This window comes from Cucurbita maxima, unplaced genomic scaffold (assembly GCF_002738345.1).
Source record: "Cucurbita maxima cultivar Rimu unplaced genomic scaffold, Cmax_1.0 Cma_Scf00053, whole genome shotgun sequence".
Lineage (NCBI taxonomy): Eukaryota > Viridiplantae > Streptophyta > Magnoliopsida > Cucurbitales > Cucurbitaceae > Cucurbita > Cucurbita maxima.
Window position 1 is genome coordinate 10,658 of NW_019272069.1, and position 19,699 is coordinate 30,356.

Below are 19,699 nucleotides of genomic sequence, written 5' to 3' on the forward strand. Positions count from 1 at the left end.
CCTTAAAAAGATCGGGACTACCTCCTACCGAGTTGCACTCCCCACATGGATGAAAATCCACCCAGTAATCCATGTGAGCAACTTGAAGCCATACCACCCTGACCCAGAAGACGACCAACGAAATGCAACCACAAGACCGAGCATCGATCTGAGGCAAAAAGAAACAAAAGAAGTAGAGGAGATCCTCGCCGACAGGGTTAGGAAGATAGGACGACCTGTACGGACGATTCGTGAATTCCTTGTCAAATGGAAGAATCTCCCTACAGAGGAAACCAGCTGGGAACGCGCCGAAGACCTGAAATCCGCCGCCACCCACATCGCTAGGTTTGAAAGTAGTCGGTTGACGGGGTCGTCAACCAATTAAGTGAGGGAGGATGTCACGGTCATGCTCGTCCAGGGCGTGTTGCCCATGGCCGCATGCCTATGGCAAGCCAAACCCTTGTCATGTCTTTTCATTCTAGTGTTTTACTTTTGTAGTTCTAGGGCGTATGACGCCTCAAAAATATCATGTCTAGGCCTGCCAGACATGAAATGCCTCAAAATGTACTATAGGGGGATATGACTAGTTGTCAACTTCTCCCTACCCAAGGTTATATATGCTAAGCCGTTGTTATCTCTCTCTTGCTTGCTTATATAACGTCTCTTTCAAAAATCTCTCTTTCTAAAATCTCTCTCGACCCTCGTTTTCCAAAACCTTCTTTTAAAACCGAGGCTAGAGGCTCGATCATACGTCGCTTGGCCGTAGGCGACGCAAGTACAAATTGGCTTAGCTCACTTGTCGTTGGAAAGTGAGTGCCGCACAATCGCTAGTCCGATGCCTTTAAAAGTTCGATTGTGTCACCCGTCTAGCTCAGTTGGTAGAGTGCAAGGCTCTTAACCTTGTGGTCATGGGTTCGAACCCCATGGTGGGCGATTTGGTGTAGTCCTAGATGTATAGCTCCTTTGGTAAAGCGCAAAGGGTTGTTTTGTGTTACCTATTGTGTATGCCCGTCTATCTCAGTTGGTAGAGTGCAAGGCTCTTAACCTTGTGGTCATGGGTTCAAATTGTTTTTAATTGTGTATGCCCGTCTAGCTCAGTTGGTAGAGCGCAAGGCTCTTAACCTTGTGGTCATGGGTTCGAACCCCATGGTGGGCGATTTGGTGTAGTCCTAGATGTATAGCTCCTTTGGTAAAGCGCAAAGGGTTGTTTTGTGTTACCTATTGTGTATGCCCGTCTATCTCAGTTGGTAGAGTGCAAGGCTCTTAACCATGTGGTTCTGGTCATGGGGCGGTGGGCGATTTGCTATAATTGTTTTGAATTTTTAATTAGGTCACTCTTGGGTCACTCGATAAGATGTCAAAGGGTTGAACATATTGTGTATGCCCGTCTAGCTCAGTTGGTAGAGCGCAAGGCTCTTAACCTTGTGGTCATAGGTTCGAGCCCCAGGCGTCTAGCTCAGTTGGTAAAGTGCAAAGGGGGCTCTTAACCTTGTGGTCATAGGTTCGAGCCCCAGGCGTCTAGCTCAGTTGGTAAAGTGCAAAGGGTTGTTGTGCCTATTGTGTATGCCCGTCTAGCTCAGTTGGTAGAGTGCAAGGCTCTTAACCTTGTGGTTATGGGATTGTGAACCCCATGGTGGGTGATTTGTTATAATTGTTTTTAATTTTTCTAATTAGGCCACTCTTGGGTCACTCGACAAGATGTCAAAGGGTTGTACCTATTGTGTATGCCCGTCTAGCTTAGTTGGTAGAGTGCAAGGCTCTTAACCTTGTGGTCATGGGTTCAAATTGTTTTTAATTGTGTATGCCCGTCTAGCTCAGTTGGTAGAGCGCAAGGCTCTTAACCTTGTGGTCATGGGTTCGAACCCCATGGTGGGCGATTTGGTGTAGTCCTAGATGTATAGCTCCTTTGGTAAAGCGTAAAGGGTTGTTTTGTGTTACCTATTGTGTATGCCCGTCTATCTCAGTTGGTAGAGTGCAAGGCTCTTAACCATGTGGTCATGGGGCGGTGGGCGATTTGCTATAATTGTTTTTAATTTTTAATTAGGTCACTCTTGGGTCACTCGACAAGATGTCAAAGGGTTGTACATATTGTGTATGCTTGTCTAGCTCAGTTGGTAGAGCGCAAGGCTCTTAACCTTGTGATCATAGGTTCGAGCCCCAGGCTCAGTTGGTAAAGTGCAAAGGGTTGTGCCTATTGTGTATGCCCGTCTAGCTCAGTTGGTAGAGTGCAAGGCTCTTAACCTTGTGGTTATGGGATTGAACCCCATGGTGGGTGATTTGTTATAATTGTTTTTAATTTTTCTAATTAGGCCACTCTTGGGTCACTCGACAAGATGTCAAAGGGTTGTACCTATTGTGTATGCCCGTCTAGCTTAGTTGGTAGAGTGCAAGGCTCTTAACCTTGTGGTCATGGGTTCAAATTGTTTTTAATTGTGTATACCCGTCTAGCTCAGTTGGTAGAGCGCAAGGCTCTTAACCTTGTGGTCATGGGTTCGAACCCCATGGTGGGGCGATTTGGTATAGTCCTAGATGTATAGCTCCTTTGGTAAAGCCCAAAGGGTTGTTTTGTGCTACCTATTGTGTATGCCCGTCTATCTCAGTTGGTAGAGTGCAAGGCTCTTAACCATGTGGCGGTGGGCGATTTGTTATAATTGTTTTTAATTTTTCTAATTAGGCCACTCTTGGGTCACTCGACAAGATGTCAAAGGGTTGTACCTATTGTGTATGCCTGTCTAGCTTAGTTGGTAGTGTGCAAGGCTCTTAACCTTGTGGTCATGGGTTCAAATTGTTTTTAATTGTGTATGCCCGTCTAGCTCAGTTGGTAGAGCGCAAGGCTCTTAACCTTGTGGTCATGGGTTCGAACCTCATGGTGGGCGATTTGGTATAGTCCTAGATGTTATAGTTCCTTTGGTAAAGCGCAAAGGGTTGTTTTGTGTTACCTATTGTGTATGCCCGTCTATCTCAGTTGGTAGAGTGCAAGGCTCTTAACCATGTGGTCATGGGGCGGTGGGCGATTTGCTATATAATTGTTTTTAATTTTTAATTAGGTCACTCTTGGGTCACTCGACAAGATGTCAAAGGGTTGAACATATTGTGTATGCCCGTCTAGCTCAGTTGGTAGAGCGCAAGGCTCTTAACCTTGTGGTCATGGGTTCGAACCCCATGGTGGGCGATTTGGTATAGTCCTAGATGTTATAGTTCCTTTGGTAAAGCGCAAAGGGTTGTTTTGTGTTACCTATTGTGTATGCCCGTCTATCTCAGTTGGTAGAGTGCAAGGCTCTTAACCATGTGGTCATGGGGCGGTGGGCGATTTGCTATATAATTGTTTTTAATTTTTAATTAGGTCACTCTTGGGTCACTCGACAAGATGTCAAAGGGTTGAACATATTGTGTATGCCCGTCTAGCTCAGTTGGTAGAGCGCAAGGCTCTTAACCTTGTGGTCATGGGTTCGAGCCCCAGGCGTCTAGCTCAGTTGGTAAAGTGCAAAGGGTTGTGCCTATTGTGTATGCCCGTCTAGCTCAGTTGGTAGAGTGCAAGGCTCTTAACCTTGTGGTTATGGGATTGTGAACCCCATGGTGGGTGATTTGTTATAATTGTTTTTAATTTTTCTAATTAGGCCACTCTTGGGTCACTCGACAAGATGTCAAAGGGTTGTACCTATTGTGTATGCCTGTCTAGCTTAGTTGGTAGTGTGCAAGGCTCTTAACCTTGTGGTCATGGGTTCAAATTGTTTTTAATTGTGTATGCCCGTCTAGCTCAGTTGGTAGAGCGCAAGGCTCTTAACCTTGTGGTCATGGGTTCGAACCCCATGGTGGGCGATTTGGTATAGTCCTAGATGTTATAGCTCCTTTGGTAAAGCGCAAAGGGTTGTTTTGTGTTACCTATTGTGTATGCCCGTCTATCTCAGTTGGTAGAGTGCAAGGCTCTTAACCATGTGGTCATGGGGCGGTGGGCGATTTGCTATATAATTGTTTTTAATTTTTAATTAGGTCACTCTTGGGTCACTCGACAAGATGTCAAAGGGTTGAACATATTGTGTATGCCCGTCTAGCTCAGTTGGTAGAGCGGTCACTCGACAAGATGTCAAAGGGTTGAACATATTGTGTATGCCCGTCTAGCTCAGTTGGTAGAGCACAAGGCTCTTAACCTTGTGGTCATAGGTTCGAGCCCCAGGCGTCTAGCTGAGTTGGTAAAGTGCAAAGGGTTGTGCCTATTGTGTATGCCTGTCTTGCTCAGTTGGTAGAGTGCAAGGCTCTTAACCATGTGGCGGTGGGCGATTTGTTATAATTGTTTTTAATTTTTCTAATTAGGCCACTCTTGGGTCACTCGACAAGATGTCAAAGGGTTGTACCTATTGTGTATGCCCGTCTAGCTTAGTTGGTAGTGTGCAAGGCTCTTAACCTTGTGGTCATGGGTTCAAATTGTTTTTAATTGTGTATGCCCGTCTAGCTTAGTTGGTAGTGTGCAAGGCTCTTAACCTTGTGGTCATGGGTTCAAATTGTTTTTAATTGTGTATGCCCGTCTAGCTTAGTTGGTAGAGCGCAAGGCTCTTAACCTTGTGGTCATGGGTTCAAACCCCATGGTGGGCGATTTGCTGTAGTCCTAGATGTTATAGCTCCTTTGGTAAAGCGCAAACGGTTGTTTTGTGTTACCTATTGTGTATGCCCAGTTGGTAAAGGGTTGTTTTGTGTTACATATTGTGTATGCCCGTCTAGCTCAGTTGGTAGAGCACAAGGCTCTTAACCTTGTGGTCATAGGTTCGAGCCCCAGGCGTCTAGCTGAGTTGGTAAAGTGTCTAGCTCAGTAGAGTGCAAGACTCTTAACCTTGTGGTTATTGGATCGAACCCCACCTGGTAGAGTGCAAGACTCTTAACCTTGTGGTTATGGGATCGAACCCCATGGTGGGTGATTTGTTATAATTCTTTTTAATTTTTCTAATTAGGCCACTCTTGGTTATTGGATCGAACCCCACCTGGTAGAGTGCAAGACTCTTAACCTTGTGGTTATGGGATCGAACCCCATGGTGGGTGATTTGTTATAATTCTTTTTAATTTTTCTAATTAGGCCACTCTTGGTTATTGGATCGAACCCCACCTGGTAGAGTGCAAGACTCTTAACCTTGTGGTTATGGGATCGAACCCCATGGTGGGTGATTTGTTATAATTCTTTTTAATTTTTCTAATTAGGCCACTCTTGGGTCACTCGACAAGATGTCAAAGGGTTGTACCTATTGTGTATGCCCGTCTAGCTTAGTTGGTAGTGTGCAAGGCTCTTAACCTTGTGGTCATGGGTTCAAATTGTTTTTAATTGTGTATGCCCGTCTAGCTCAGTTGGTAGAGCGCAAGGCTCTTAACCTTGTGGTCATGGGTTCGAACCCCATGGTGGGCGATTTGGTATAGTCCTAGATGTTATAGCTCCTTTGGTAAAGCGCAAAGGGTTGTTTTGTGTTACCTATTGTGTATGCCCGTCTATCTCAGTTGGTAGAGTGCAAGGCTCTTAACCATGTGGTCATGGGGCGGTGGGCGATTTGCTATATAATTGTTTTTAATTTTTAATTAGGTCACTCTTGGGTCACTCGACAAGATGTCAAAGGGTTGAACATATTGTGTATGCCCGTCTAGCTCAGTTGGTAGAGCGCAAGGCTCTTAACCTTGTGGTCATAGGTTCGAGCCCCAGGCGTCTAGCTGAGTTGGTAAAGTGTCTAGCTCAGTAGAGTGCAAGACTCTTAACCTTGTGGTTATTGGATCGAACCCCACCTGGTAGAGTGCAAGACTCTTAACCTTGTGGTTATGGGATCGAACCCCATGGTGGGTGATTTGTTATAATTCTTTTTAATTTTTCTAATTAGGCCACTCTTGGTTATTGGATCGAACCCCACCTGGTAGAGTGCAAGACTCTTAACCTTGTGGTTATGGGATCGAACCCCATGGTGGGTGATTTGTTATAATTCTTTTTAATTTTTCTAATTAGGCCACTCTTGGGTCACTCGACAAGATGTCAAAGGGTTGTACCTATTGTGTATGCCCGTCTAGCTTAGTTGGTAGTGTGCAAGGCTCTTAACCTTGTGGTCATGGGTTCAAATTGTTTTTAATTGTGTATGCCCGTCTAGCTCAGTTGGTAGAGCGCAAGGCTCTTAACCTTGTGGTCATGGGTTCGAACCCCATGGTGGGCGATTTGGTATAGTCCTAGATGTTATAGCTCCTTTGGTAAAGCGCAAAGGGTTGTTTTGTGTTACCTATTGTGTATGCCCGTCTATCTCAGTTGGTAGAGTGCAAGGCTCTTAACCATGTGGTCATGGGGCGGTGGGCGATTTGCTATATAATTGTTTTTAATTTTTAATTAGGTCACTCTTGGGTCACTCGACAAGATGTCAAAGGGTTGAACATATTGTGTATGCCCGTCTAGCTCAGTTGGTAGAGCGCAAGGCTCTTAACCTTGTGGTCATAGGTTCGAGCCCCAGGCGTCTAGCTCAGTTGGTAAAGTGCAAAGGGTTGTGCCTATTGTGTATGCCCGTCTAGCTCAGTTGGTAGAGTGCAAGGCTCTTAACCTTGTGGTTATGGGATTGTGAACCTCATGGTGGGTGATTTGTTATAATTGTTTTTAATTTTTCTAATTAGACCACTCTTGGGTCACTCGACAAGATGTCAAAGGGTTGTACCTATTGTGTATGCCCGTCTAGCTTAGTTGGTAGAGTGCAAGGCTCTTAACCTTGTGGTCATGGGTTCAAATTGTTTTTAATTGTGTATGCCCGTCTAGCTCAGTTGGTAGAGCGCAAGGCTCTTAACCTTGTGGTCATGGGTTCGAACCCCATGGTGGGCGGTTTGGTATAGTCCTAGTTGTATAGCTCCTTTGGTAAAGCGCAAAGGGTTGTTTTGTGCTACCTATTGTGTATGCTCGTCTATCTCAGTTGGTAGAGTGCAAGGCTCTTAACCTTGTGGTCATAGGTTCGAGCCCCAGGCGTCTAGCTCAGTTGGTAAAGTGCAAAGGGTTGTGTATGCCCGTCTAGCTCAGTTGGTAGAGTGCAAGGCTTTTTTAACCTTGTGGTTATGGGATTGTGAACCTCATGGTGGGTGATTTGTTATAATTGTTTTTAATTTTTCTAATTAGGCCACTCTTGGGTCACTCGACAAGATGTCAAAGGGTTGTACCTATTGTGTATGCCCGTCTAGCTTAGTTGGTAGAGTGCAAGGCTCTTAACCTTGTGGTCATGGGTTCAAATTGTTTTTAATTGTGTATGCCCGTCTAGCTCAGTTGGTAGAGCGCAAGGCTCTTAACCTTGTGGTCATGGGTTCGAACCCCATGGTGGGCGATTTGGTATAGTCCTAGTTGTATAGCTCCTTTGGTAAAGCGCAAAGGGTTGTTTTGTGCTACCTATTGTGTATGCCCGTCTATCTTAGTTGGTAGAGTGCAAGGCTCTTAACCTTGTGGTCATAGGTTCGAGCCCCAGGCGTCTAGCTCATTTGGTAAAGTGCAAAGGGTTGTGCCTATTGTGTATGCCCGTCTAGCTCAGTTGGTAGAGTGCAAGGCTTTTTTAACCTTGTGGTTATGGGATCGAACCCCATGGTGGGTGATTTCTTATAATTGTTTTTAATTTCTAATTAGGCCACTCTTGGGTCACTCGACAAGATGTCAAAGGGTTGTACCTATTGTGTATGCCCGTCTAGTTTAGGTGGTAGAGTGCAAGGCTCTTAACCTTGTGATCATGGTTTAAAATTGTTTTTAATTGTGTATGCTCGTCTAGCTTAGTTGGTAGAGCGCAAGGCTCTTAACCTTGTGGTAAGGGGTTCGACCCCATGGAACCCAATGGTGGGGCAATTTGGTATAGTCCTAGGTGTACACAGCTCCTTTGGTAAAGCATAAAAGGGGGTTGGGGCAATTTGGTATAGTCCTAGGTGTACACAGCTCCTTTGGTAAAGCATAAAAGGGGGTTGTGTTGTGTTTACCTATTGTGTATGCCCGTCTAGATTAGTTGGTAGAGTGCAAGGCTCTTATAACCATGGGGCGGTGCACAGCTCCTTTGGTAAAGCATAAAAGGGGGTTGTGTTGTGTTTACCAATTGTGTATGCCCGTCTAGCTTAGTTGGTAGAGCGCAAGGCTCTTAACCTTGTGGTCATAGGTTCGAGCCCCAGGCGTCTAGCTCAGTTGGTAAAGTGCAAAGGGTTGTGCCTATTGTGTATGCCTGTCTAGCTCAGTTAACCTTGTGGTTATGGGATCGAACCCCATGGTGGGTGATTTGTTATAATTGTTTTTAATTTTTCTAATTTAGGCCACTCTTGGGTCACTCGACAAGATGTCAAAGGGTTGTACCTATTGTGTATGCCCGTCTAGCTTAGTTGGTAGTGTGCAAGGCTCTTAACCTTGTGGTCATGGGTTCAAATTGTTTTTAATTGTGTATGCCCGTCTAGCTCAGTTGGTAGAGTGCAAGGCTCTTAACCTTGTGGTTATGGGATTGTGAACCTCATGGTGGGTGATTTGTTATAATTGTTTTTAATTTTTCTAATTTAGGCCACTCTTGGGTCACTCGACAAGATGTCAAAGGGTTGTACCTATTGTGTATGCCCGTCTAGCTTAGTTGGTAGTGTGCAAGGCTCTTAACCTTGTGGTCATGGGTTCAAATTGTTTTTAATTGTGTATGCCCGTCTAGCTCAGTTGGTAGAGCGCAAGGCTCTTAACCTTGTGGTCATGGGTTCAAACCCCATGGTGGGCGATTCTGTATAGTCCTAGATGTTATAGCTCCTTTGGTAAAAGCGCAACCACCTATTGTGTATGCTCGTCTATCTCAGTTGGTAGAGTGCAAGGCTCTTAACCATGTGGTCATGGGGCGGTGGGCGATTTTCTATAATTGTTTTTAATTTTTAATTAGGTCACTCTTGGGTCACTCGACAAGATGTCAAAGGGTTGAACATATTGTGTATGCCCGTCTAGCTCAGTTGGTAGAGCGCAAGGCTCTTAAGATGTCAAAGGGTTGAACATATTGTGTATGCCCGTCTAGCTCAGTTGGTAGAGCGCAAGGCTCTTATCCTTGTGGTCATAGGTTCGAGCCCCAGGCGTCTAGCTCAGTTGGTAAAGTGCAAAGGGTTGTGCCCATTGTGTATGCCCGTCTAGCTCAGTTGGTAGAGTGCAAGGCTCTTAACCTTGTGGTTATGGGATTGATGAACCCCATGGTGGGTGATTTGTTATAATTGTTTTTAATTTTTCTAATTAGGCCACTCTTGGGTCACTCAACAAGATGTCAAAGGGTTGTACCTATTGTGTATGCCCGTCTAGCTTAGTTGGTAGAGTGCAAGGCTCTTAACCTTGTGGTCATGGGTTCAAATTATTTTTAATTGTGTATGCCCGTCTAGCTCAGTTGGTAGAGCGCAAGGCTCTTAACCTTGTGGTCATGGGTTCGAACCCCATGGTGGGTGATTTTGTATAGTCTTAAATGTATAGCTCCTTTGGTAAAGCGCAAAGGGAGTGCAAGGCTCTTAACCATGTGGTCATGGGGCGGTGGACGATTTGCTATAATTGTTTCTAATTTTTAATTAGGTTACTCTTGGGTCACTCGACAAGATGTCAAAGGGTTGTACACGTTGTGTATGCCCGTCTAGCTCAGTTGGTAGAGCGCAAGGCTCTTAACCTTGTGGTCATGGGTTCGAACCCCATGTTGGGCGATTTGGTATAGTCCCGAACCCCATGGTGGGCGATTTGTTTTGTGCTACCTATTGTGTATGCCCGTCTATCTCAGTTGGTAGAGTGCAAGGCTCTTAACCTTGTGGTTATGAGATCAAACCCCATGGTGGGTGATTTCTTATAATTGTTTTTAATTTCTAATTAGGCCACTCTTGGGTCACTCGACAAGATGTCAAAGGGTTGTACCTAATTGTGTATGCCCGTCTAGTTTAGGTGGTAGAGTGCAAGGCTCTTAACCTTGTGGTCATGGGTTAAAATTGTTTTTAATTGTGTATGCTCGTCTAGCTTAGTTGGTAGAGCGCAAGGCTCTTAACCTTGTGGTCAGGGGTTCGAACCCCATGGAACCCAATGGTGGGGCAATTTGGTATAGTCCTAGGTGTACACAGCTCCTTTGGTAAAGCATAAAAGGGGGTTGGGGCAATTTGGTATAGTCCTAGGGTGTACACAGCTCCTTTGGTAAAGCATAAAAGGGGGTTGTGTTGTGTTTACCTATTGTGTATGCCCGTCTAGCTTAGTTGTGGTAGAGTGCAAGGCTCTTATAACCATGGGGCGGTGGGCGATTTGCTATAATTGTTTTTTAATTTTTAATTAGGTCACTCTTGGGTCACTCGACAAGATGTCAAAGGGTTGTACCTATTGTGTATGCCCGTTTAGCTCAATTGGTAGAGCGCGAGGCTCTTAACCTTGTGGTCATGGGTTTAAGTCCCATAATAAAGAAGAATTACTAAATAAGTCACTCTTGGGTAACTCGACAAGATGTCAAAGGGTTGTACTTATTTTGTATGCCTGTCTAGCTTAGTTGGTAGAGCGCAAGGCTCTTAACCTTGTGGTCATGGGTTCGAACCCCATGGTGGGCGATTTGGTATAGTCTTTAGGCGTCCAGCTCGTTTTGTTTGTAAAGCGCAAAGAGTTGTGTTGTGTTACCGATTGTGTATGCTCGTCTAGCTCAGTTGGTAGAGTGCAAGACTCTTAACCATGTGGGTCACATGGGGCAGTGGGCGTCACTCTTGGGTCACTCGACAAGATGTCAAAGGGTGGTACCTATTGTGTATGCTCGTCTAGCTCAGTTGGCGTCATTGGTTCGAATCCCATAGTGGGCAATTTGCTTTAATTGTTTTCAAATATTTAGTTTCACTCTTGGGTAACTCAACATATTGTGTATGCCCAGCTCAGTTGGTAGAGCGCAAGGCTCTTAACCCCGTGGTCAATAGGTTCGAGCTCTAAGCGTATTGTGTATGCCTGTTTTTAATTTCTAATTGGGTCACAACCCTTAGTGTATTGTGTATGCCTGTTTTTAATTTCACAACGCTTAGTGCTCTTAACCTTGTGGTCATGGGTTCAAATTGTTTTTAATTGTGTATGCCCGTCTAGCTCAGTTGGTAGAGCGCAAGGCTCTTAACCTTGTGGTCATGGGGCGATTTGGTATAGTCCTAGGTGTACAGCCCCTTTGGGGCTCGATTGTGTTGTTGTTGTATCTATTGTGTATGTAGGGGCTCGATTGTGTTGTTGTTGTATCTATTGTGTATGTCAGTCTAGCTTAGTTGGTAGAGTGCACGGCTCTTAACCTTGTGATCTTGGTTTCAAATTATTTTTTTAACAGAGAAGAGTGCCCGTCTAGCTCAGTTGGTACAACGCAAGGCTCTTAACCTTGTATTCATGGGTGCTCGAGCCTCATGGTGGGCGATTTTCTATAATTGTTTTTAATAGAGGAGAATTACTAATTAGGTCACTTGACAAGATGTCAAAGGGTACCTATTGTGTATGTATGATGGGTTCGAGCCCCATGGTGGGTGATTTGCTATAATTGTTTTTAATAGAGGAGAATTACTAATTAGGTCACTCTTGGATCACTCGACAAGATGTCAAAGGGGTACCTAGGTAGAGCACAAGGCTCTTAACTTTGTGGGTATGGGTTCTCGAGCCCCATGGTGGGCGATTTGCTATAATTGTTTTTTTTAATAGAGAAGAGTTACTAATTAGTGTTGTGCTCTTAACCTTGTGGTCATAGGTTCGAATCCCATGGTGGGCGATTTGCTATAATTGTTTTTTTAATAGAGAAGAGTTACTAATTAGGTCACTCTTGGGTCATTGATGTCAAAGGGTTGTACCTTTTGTGTAGGCCTGTCTAGCTTAGTGGGTAAAGCACAAGGCTCTTAACCTTGTGTTCATGGGTTTGAGCCCCATGGTGGGTGATTTGCTCTAATTATTTTTAATAGAGAAGAGTTACTATTGTTTATTATTGAAGAGACATTAACGAAGAAACAATAATTGGGTCACTCGACAAGATGTCAAAGGGGTTGTACTTATTGTGTAGGCTCATCTAGCTCAGTTGGTAGAGCGCAAGGCTCTCAACCTGGTCATGGGTTTGAGCCCCATGGTGGGCAATTTGCTCTAATTGTTTATAATAGAAAAGAGTTGCTATTGTTTATTTGGTAAGAGACATTAACGAAGAAACACTAATTTGGTCACTTGACAAGGGGCCTACTTATCATGTAGGCCTGTCTATCTCGGTTGGTAGAGATCTAAGTCTCTTAATCTTGTGGTCATGGTTTTTTGTTTTTTTATAATAGAGAAGAGTTGATACGTGAATCACACTCCAAATCCGATTGTACCTATTATGTCTTAAAATTGTGGTCCTAGGTTCAAGCATTGTTGGCGATTTTCTCCAACTCTCAGAGAAGAGTGACCCACTCGATAAGATGTCAAAGGGTTGGTACCCCTTGTGTATGCTCATCTAGCTCAGTTGGTAGAGCGTAAGGTTTTTAACCTTAAAGGTCATGAGTTCGAACTCCATTGCCCTAATTGTTTGTAAAGGCAAAGCTCTTAACTTTTGTAGTCAAACCCATGGTGGGCGAGTTATTACTAAATTGGGTCACTCAATCTACAAAACCTTGTAGTCATGGGTTCGAAACCCCATGGTGGTTGATTAACTCAAATTACAAAGATATAACCGAGTGTGTAGGCTCTTCTTAGCTCTCTTGGTAGAGAGTGCAAGGCTTAAAATTTAAAATATATAAATTTTAATATATATATATTTTTCTAAAATATTTTTACTATTTTAAAAAATATCCATAAAATTTAAAAAGAATTTTAAAAAATTATTGTTATTAATATATACATAAAAATCGTTTATCAACCTTTCATAGATTATCTACAAATGTTTTCACGCTCCTTTGAAAAGTTGAGTATTTTTGAAATGGGGTATTGATATAAGATATTTTAAAAATTTTAAAAAAAAAAATTAAAAGATATTTTTTAAGTTTTTTTTAGTTTAACTGGTTAAAATTTTACTGTATTTTTTAAACAAAATTAAAAAATAAAGAATATTTTTAAAATTAATTTAAAAGTTTAAAATTTATTTTAAATTTATTTTAAAATTTAAGAATATTAATAAAAAAATTTATAAAATTAGAAATATTTTCTTAAATAAAATATAAAATATAAGATATTTTTATTAATTTCCATAAAAAATAAGATAATTTTTATTATATGTATATATCAACTACCAACATAATAACTAAATTCACCCTAATAAGATAAATTGATATTAATTTTCTTTATAATTTTTTTTTTAAATTATACTTAGTTTTTTAGAATATATATATATATATACACTTCAATTTTTAATCCAATTTTAAAAATTAAAACTATAGTTTTCAAATTAGTCTTTAAATTTTGAAAATGATAAAAAAAAAATTAATCGATCTTATTAACTCGAGTATATTGACAAGTGTGAGATTCACGAGTTTATGTCAAAGTAATACTAAATCATGTTTTTTTCAATCATTTTTAAAATACAAGCATAACTCAACTAGTTAAAACATTAGCAAGATTAAGCGTGAAGGTCATTGTCGGCATTTTAAAAGTTCCACCAAGATTAGGTAGCTACATTCTTGTTCGCTTCCTATGGTTCCATTAGTTCGTTGTTTTTATTTCCGGTTTTAACCTCTTCCCTTGTCTTTCAGCCCCCCTCACCTTTCTTCCTAAATATCTATTCTCCGACAATCTTTCAATTTTTTTTTTTTTAAGTAATGATGTATATGGATAAGGTTGGATTGAAAAAATATTTTGGATAAACTTGAAATGTTAGGTCGATTAGGTTGGTGACCCGAGCAACTAGAACAAAGTTTACAATCCAACCCTCTCTTTTTGGGATGAGCCCGATAAAGTTGTTGAGTAGTTATTTTTTAATTATTTAAAAAAATTATATATTCACCCTACACATTAATAATTAAAGTCTCATAAAACTCAAATATTAAATATTTATAAGTTAGAACGTATCACTAATTTCGATTACAAAGGTCAAATAAAGGTAGGGTAGAGTTAGGTTGGGTGGAGTTGTAATCTTATATTTGAGTTGGCGAGGTTGACCCGACATAAAAAATGTCAACCCACAAACCATATCGAATTTTTTTTTTTTTTTTTTCAAAAATTTAACTTAACCCAAATGAAAAAAACTAACCTAATTCTCAAACCATATAAATACTTTTAAAAACAAAAATATTAAATATTGTTCATTGTTTTAATCCAATATTAATTTATTTATTTTTAATAAATACTTCCAAACTCAAAAAATTAGGTAGTCTTAAAATGTTTATAAAATATTTATAAAACTGATTCAAATATAATTAATTTTGGTAAAAATTTACTGGTGGTTCGTTTTTTTAAATTTAATCAATTTTGTTAAGTAAAAAAGAATTAAATGTTTGGTAGATAATAATAATTTTCGATACAAAATATCTCGTAGGTTCATATGTAATATCTAAAAGGATAAAATTGGAAGAATAAGAATCCATAGAGAATAAGCATTATATTTATTCTTTAATGAATAAATCATAAGGAAAATACGTAAAAGGAAGAAACAATAAAAGGGCGCAATGGAAGGTCACCGTCCAAACCGGTCACCGTCATTGCATGGATTTCTGTAATTTTACCGACAGCTCACTTTCTAACGCTTTTTTCTGAGCTCCACAACGGATGCCACAACCGTTTGTCTTCATTTTTAATTTTTATTTTCTATATTGAAAAATGATAAATAAAAAAAATGTGACCATTTTTTCATTTATTAAATCCCCTTTTTTTTAATTCATTATTTATTTATTTGTTGTGGTTATGTTATAAATCTATATATTTAAAATATCTTATATAAATATCTAAACTTTTAGCTTATTAACATATGATAAGAAAAATAAATAACATTATCAAACATGCATATTTTTTAAAATTTTAAAATAAAACAAAAATCGAATGAGGACAAAATTGTCTCTATTCAATTCAATAGATAAAATATAAATTAATTATTATTTCAAAAGTCGATAGCTCGATTTTCCACTCTGTAATGTTAAAATAATAATTTTTTTCTTTTTCTGCTGAGTAGCTCAATAATTATGAATGTGCAAGTGGCTCGATCGTTCTTGAAAATCTTCGATTATTAAATTTATACATTATTTCTTTTAAAAAATAAATAAAATTTTCATAAATAAAAAAATGCTTAAATTTTTATTTATAAAAGTAGAAGATGTTATTATTATTTTTAAAATTTTATAGGTATTTTTTTAAATATAGAAATAACTCAAAAAAATATATTTTTCATACCAATTCAATCATATTTTTTAACATTTAAGGATATTTTAGATTTTTTTGAGAGTTGAGAGGGAACAGTGAATGCGCCTAAACTTTGTTCCTCAATACAAATACAAGGCGAAATGTTTCATTGATGAATCATCTGGGTCTGTTCCCAATTTTGAAATGGAAGGGTCACCTGCTTGCCCGAGTGTTGAGAAGCAGCTTCCGTCGATTCAGGACGACGCTAATGCATGGTGTTTTTTAAATTAATATTTTCTCCATTTCGAGCTTCGTGAATTTCTATCCGTTTCTCTGTTTCTGATTGCTTTTTGGTTGAAACCCAATCTGATTTTGTGGTAGTTCAAAGCACGAGGCCTTTGGAATGTGAATTTGAATCTCGTCTTGTCTGTATGTTTCTAGGTATTTAAGGTGTTTGTGAAAATGCCGCTGAGGGAATTGTTCTTGGAAAAGACGTTTTTTGTCTTGAAAAACACGGCTGTTTGATTGTACTCTTGTGGAAAGTATTTGGGTTTTTTTTTTTTTGGGGGGGGGGGGGAATGGAAAAGGGTTACATATATGGGCTAAAGAGTATGGAGGAAGATGAGGAGCTAAAAATGGTGTCTTCTTTGCCTTCAATTCCTCAGCCTCAAACTCCACGAGAGCCTATGGAGTTCTTGGCAAGGACTTGGAGTCTCTCAGCTTCTGAGATTACAAAAGCTCTTGCTCAAAAGCAGAAGCCACTTCACATTGAAAGGAGCCCCATCACAGTTCCCGAGGCCATTGTTGCCCCACAACTTGTAAGCGTTTGTAACGGTCCAAGCTCACGCAAGTAGATAGTGTATTCTTTGAGCTTTCCCTTTCGGACTTCTCCTTAAGGCTTTTAAAATGTGTCTGATAAGGAGAAGTTTTCACACCCTTATAAAGAATGCTTCGTTTTTCGTTCTTCTCTCCAACCGATGTGAGATCTCAAAGTTTTGGGCCCTGAAAGAAGGTGGATTGTGAAAACCCACATCGGTTGGGGAGAATGGGGAGGAGAATGAAACATTCTTTATAAGGGTGTGGAAATCTCTCCCTATAGACGCATTTTAAAATCTTTGAAGGAAAACTTGAAAGGAAAAATCCAAAAAAGACATATCTACTAGTCGTGCGTTTAGGCTGTTACACCATTTTTTTCGTATTCGTGGCAAGTTTATTCATGGCTAAGTTAAGTGATTTTCAGCTCTGGTGTTGTGTTGTGCTGAGTGTTTGTTCTATTTCTTTTTACAGCCAGGAAAGATTGTGAGTGCTTGGAGGGTAGGATCATTTGGAAAATGGTTTCAGTTTCCCCACAAAGAGGCTGGTAATAGCATTGTCAAAAAGGACAGGGCAAGAATTGAAAATGCTAGAGTTCATTCTGCTTTATCTGTGACAGCACTTGCTGCAGCCTTGGCTGCCGTGACCGCAGCAGAGAAGTCTGATTCCAAAATGGGCATGGCTCTGGTCTCAGCTACTGAGATTTTGGCATCACATTGCATAGAGATGGCTGAATTCTCTGGCGCTGACCATGAGCAGGTCAGTTCGGTTATCAGCTCGGCAGTTGATGTTCAGAGCCCGGGCGACCTCATGACCTTAACAGCTGCGGCTGCCACAGGCACTTGTTCTATCTTTTTTTGCTTCTCAATAGCAGATTGTTAGGAAACCCAACTCTTCACAATGATATGATATTGTCCATTTTGAGCAAAGCTGGCTTTGCGAGGAGAAACCTCCCTCGAGGCCTATAGAGCCCTCGAAAAGTCTCTCCTTATTTGAGGCTCGACTCCTTCTCTAGAGTTCTCGAACAAAGTACACCCTTTGTTCGACACTTGAGCCACTTTAAATACGCCTTTGAGACTCACAACTTCTTTGTTCGACATTTGAGGGTTCTATTGACTTGGCTAAATTAAGGACATGACTCTGATACCATATTAGGAACCACGACTCTCTACAATGGTACGATATTGTCTACTTTGAACATAAACTCTCGTGGCTTTGCTTTGGGCTTCCCCAAAAGGCCTCATACCAATGGAGATGTATTCCTTACTTATAAACTCATGATCATTCCCTAAATTAGTCAATGTGGAATTCCCTCCCAACAATCCTCCTCTCGAACAAAGTACACTATAGAGCCTCCCCTGAGGCCTATGGAGCCCTCAAATAACCTCCCCTTAATCGAGGCTCGACTCCTTCTCTAGAGTCCTCAAACAAAGTACACCATTTTTTCGACACTTGAGTCACTTTTGACTGCACCTTCAAGGTTCAAAACTTCTTTGTTCGACATTTGAAGATTCTATTACATGGCTAAGTTATGTTAAAGGCATGACTTTGATGCCATATTAGGAACCATGACTCTCTCCACAATGGTACGATATTATTCACTTTGAGCATAAGCTCTTATGACTTTGCTTTAGGTTTTCCCAAAAGGCCTCTCGTACCCATGGAGATGTGTTCCTTACTTATGAACTCATGATTATTCCCTAAATTAGCCAACGTAGGACTCCCTCCAAACAATCCTCGACACCGTTTAAGCTCATGGAAGAAAGCATATTTGGATCTTAGTTAATGCTGTATTGTTTTTTTACTACTAATCCAGCTTTGCGAGGAGAAGCTGCTTTCAGATCGAGATTACTGAAGGAAGGCCGGAAAATTGCTTCTGTGAGTCCTTATGATAGGATAATGGCTCAGAATCAATGGGCTACTGCTTTTAGTAGCCATATGGAGGAGCGGGAGCTTCCCTGTGTGGGTGAATTGCTGCAGTTTACACGGAAAGGTACAGCTTGCTTTCTTCACAAAGTTCAATTTTTCTTACATTCTTACTCGAAGATGGATATATTGCGCTAACAAGTCTCTAACACATGTCCAATAAGTGTCGGAGCGTTCAAATGTCCGACACGCGTCGAACATAAGCTTGCTAGCCAAACTAAAGTGTCTGTTCTTCTTAGCTGATTTATTTAAACATCAATCACTCTGGATGATAACAAAACTTTAATGATATGTCACTGGTTGAGCTGCTCATTCTGAATCACTTCTCGTTGTACTAACAGGAACCCTGCGATGGAAGGAAGTATCTGTCTACATCAACAAGAAATCTCAGGTGCTGAGAAACTGCGTAATAAAAAGTAGAATTATGATCCAAATTGTTGTTAAGAACATATCAACTATGGTTTCAGGTTGTAGCATCGATCAAAAGCAAGCACGTTGGAGGGACTTTTTCCAAGAAAAACAAATGTATGCATCTAATATCATCATTACTTTCTTCAATCCTATTCGTCGTCTCAGAAAACAACTCGTCTTAACTGTGCTTCTGTCCTATTCTAGGTGTTGTTTACGGGCTCTGCGACGAAACATCTTCATGGCCATACGTAAGAAAGAGAGACATATTGAACGAGGTCTATTTCGGCTTGAAAACCGCGCAAGGTCTTTTGGAGTTCAAATGCAAGAACAAGATCCATAAACAGAGCTGGGTTCAAGGGATTCAAAGCCTTCTTCATCGAGTTAACTGCATCGAAACAACGAGGTCGTTACAGATTTTGAGTTTCAATAAGAGTATGTAAATCACTTGTTCGAACACATATGTACAAATCAATAAACATGAGCTATAGTACCAAAGTTATGTATGTGTGTATAACGATCGAGGTCTAGAGACTATAATATGTTCAATAAAAAAATTAAATGACATTTTATTAAACATTATAATTTTTTTTTTTTTTTTTTTTTTTTTTTTTTTTTTTTTTTTTTTTTTTTTTTTTTTTTTTTTTTTTTTTTTTTTTTTTTTTTTTTTTTTTTTTTTTTTTTTTTTTTTTTTTTTTTTTTTTTTTTTTTTTTTTTTTTTTTTTTTTTTTTTTTTTTTTTTTTTTTTTGTATTATTAGTTAAGTTTCTTATAGAATTATTGATCAAAATAAATTAAGAATATTTTTTGAATAAATTTATATTTTTAAAAAAATAAAACTAAAAAAAAAATATTTTTATTGTCTGTTATTATTTTAAAGAGCAAAAAATAGATACCATTTGGCGGTCAAAGAAGTAAGTATTTTATTTTATCTAGAAGTAATTAAAATATTATAGATAAATAAAAATCAATTAAACGTGCTAAATGACTTCTATATCATTCAAATAAGGCAATTTTCAAGTTGCTCTTTAAAATTTTGAAATTCTCAAACTTATCATTTATTATATTGAAAATTCTCGAGGTTGAATTTTATAATAAAAACTCCGTCTCATAAATTACTATTTTATTAGCTTTGTTTTAGAACGTTTTTTAGTGTTTTAGACTCAATTAAAATCGGTATAGATCAATTTTAGCTCGACTGATAATATTTCTTACTATTTATGGATGATTTTAAGATAATTAAGTTATATCGGTCTCATAAATAGGTTCTAAGATAAATTGTTCAAATGAATGAAATGTTAGTATAGGCGATGATCAACTCACGAAAAGATAGAAACATTGGATCGAGTTTGAACGT

General features: G+C 39.7%; 1 protein-coding gene and 21 non-coding genes across 22 annotated transcripts; all 22 read left to right on the forward strand.

The window, feature by feature from the left end:
• The first annotated feature begins 839 nt into the window (after nt 1-839).
• On the forward strand, nt 840-912 carry TRNAK-CUU. Its single transcript has one exon. It is a non-coding gene; the product is annotated as a tRNA-Lys (tRNA).
• Nucleotides 913-1,062: 150 nt separating this feature from the next.
• On the forward strand, nt 1,063-1,135 carry TRNAK-CUU. Its single transcript has one exon. It is a non-coding gene; the product is annotated as a tRNA-Lys (tRNA).
• Nucleotides 1,136-1,782: 647 nt separating this feature from the next.
• On the forward strand, nt 1,783-1,855 carry TRNAK-CUU. The gene has a single exon. It is a non-coding gene; the product is annotated as a tRNA-Lys (tRNA).
• Nucleotides 1,856-2,181: 326 nt separating this feature from the next.
• TRNAK-CUU lies at nt 2,182-2,254 on the forward strand. The gene has a single exon. It is a non-coding gene; the product is annotated as a tRNA-Lys (tRNA).
• Nucleotides 2,255-2,417: 163 nt separating this feature from the next.
• On the forward strand, nt 2,418-2,490 carry TRNAK-CUU. Its single transcript has one exon. It is a non-coding gene; the product is annotated as a tRNA-Lys (tRNA).
• A 292-nt stretch (nt 2,491-2,782) lies between these two features.
• Nucleotides 2,783-2,855, forward strand: TRNAK-CUU. The gene has a single exon. It is a non-coding gene; the product is annotated as a tRNA-Lys (tRNA).
• Nucleotides 2,856-3,078: 223 nt separating this feature from the next.
• Nucleotides 3,079-3,151, forward strand: TRNAK-CUU. Its single transcript has one exon. It is a non-coding gene; the product is annotated as a tRNA-Lys (tRNA).
• Nucleotides 3,152-3,374: 223 nt separating this feature from the next.
• On the forward strand, nt 3,375-3,446 carry TRNAK-CUU. Its single transcript has one exon. It is a non-coding gene; the product is annotated as a tRNA-Lys (tRNA).
• Nucleotides 3,447-3,725: 279 nt separating this feature from the next.
• TRNAK-CUU lies at nt 3,726-3,798 on the forward strand. The gene has a single exon. It is a non-coding gene; the product is annotated as a tRNA-Lys (tRNA).
• Nucleotides 3,799-4,496: 698 nt separating this feature from the next.
• TRNAK-CUU lies at nt 4,497-4,569 on the forward strand. Its single transcript has one exon. It is a non-coding gene; the product is annotated as a tRNA-Lys (tRNA).
• Nucleotides 4,570-5,295: 726 nt separating this feature from the next.
• Nucleotides 5,296-5,368, forward strand: TRNAK-CUU. Its single transcript has one exon. It is a non-coding gene; the product is annotated as a tRNA-Lys (tRNA).
• Nucleotides 5,369-6,079: 711 nt separating this feature from the next.
• On the forward strand, nt 6,080-6,152 carry TRNAK-CUU. Its single transcript has one exon. It is a non-coding gene; the product is annotated as a tRNA-Lys (tRNA).
• A 574-nt stretch (nt 6,153-6,726) lies between these two features.
• Nucleotides 6,727-6,799, forward strand: TRNAK-CUU. The gene has a single exon. It is a non-coding gene; the product is annotated as a tRNA-Lys (tRNA).
• Nucleotides 6,800-7,216: 417 nt separating this feature from the next.
• TRNAK-CUU lies at nt 7,217-7,289 on the forward strand. The gene has a single exon. It is a non-coding gene; the product is annotated as a tRNA-Lys (tRNA).
• A 1,325-nt stretch (nt 7,290-8,614) lies between these two features.
• On the forward strand, nt 8,615-8,687 carry TRNAK-CUU. The gene has a single exon. It is a non-coding gene; the product is annotated as a tRNA-Lys (tRNA).
• Nucleotides 8,688-9,314: 627 nt separating this feature from the next.
• Nucleotides 9,315-9,387, forward strand: TRNAK-CUU. Its single transcript has one exon. It is a non-coding gene; the product is annotated as a tRNA-Lys (tRNA).
• Nucleotides 9,388-9,560: 173 nt separating this feature from the next.
• On the forward strand, nt 9,561-9,633 carry TRNAK-CUU. The gene has a single exon. It is a non-coding gene; the product is annotated as a tRNA-Lys (tRNA).
• A 59-nt stretch (nt 9,634-9,692) lies between these two features.
• Nucleotides 9,693-9,765, forward strand: TRNAK-CUU. Its single transcript has one exon. It is a non-coding gene; the product is annotated as a tRNA-Lys (tRNA).
• Nucleotides 9,766-9,927: 162 nt separating this feature from the next.
• Nucleotides 9,928-10,000, forward strand: TRNAK-CUU. Its single transcript has one exon. It is a non-coding gene; the product is annotated as a tRNA-Lys (tRNA).
• Nucleotides 10,001-10,436: 436 nt separating this feature from the next.
• On the forward strand, nt 10,437-10,509 carry TRNAK-CUU. Its single transcript has one exon. It is a non-coding gene; the product is annotated as a tRNA-Lys (tRNA).
• Nucleotides 10,510-11,771: 1,262 nt separating this feature from the next.
• Nucleotides 11,772-11,844, forward strand: TRNAK-CUU. Its single transcript has one exon. It is a non-coding gene; the product is annotated as a tRNA-Lys (tRNA).
• Nucleotides 11,845-15,285: 3,441 nt separating this feature from the next.
• On the forward strand, nt 15,286-18,870 carry LOC111471533 (VAN3-binding protein-like). Its single transcript, XM_023117248.1, has 6 exons — nt 15,286-16,014; nt 16,484-16,847; nt 17,826-18,002; nt 18,277-18,326; nt 18,403-18,460; nt 18,551-18,870. The coding sequence occupies exons 1-6, from the start codon at nt 15,775-15,777 to the stop codon at nt 18,784-18,786; spliced, it is 1,125 nt and encodes a 374-aa protein (XP_022973016.1). The 5' UTR covers nt 15,286-15,774; the 3' UTR covers nt 18,787-18,870.
• Nucleotides 18,871-19,699: the final 829 nt, after the last annotated feature.

Coding starts and splice junctions, on each gene's coding strand:
- LOC111471533 (XM_023117248.1), top strand. CDS start 15,775: ATGGAAAAGGGTTACATATATGGGCTAAAGAGTATGGAGGAAGATGAG. Junction 18,327..18,402: donor ACATCAACAAGAAATCTCAG/GTGCTGAGAAAC, acceptor CTATGGTTTCAG/GTTGTAGCATCGATCAAAAG. Junction 18,461..18,550: donor TTTTTCCAAGAAAAACAAAT/GTATGCATCTAA, acceptor GTCCTATTCTAG/GTGTTGTTTACGGGCTCTGC.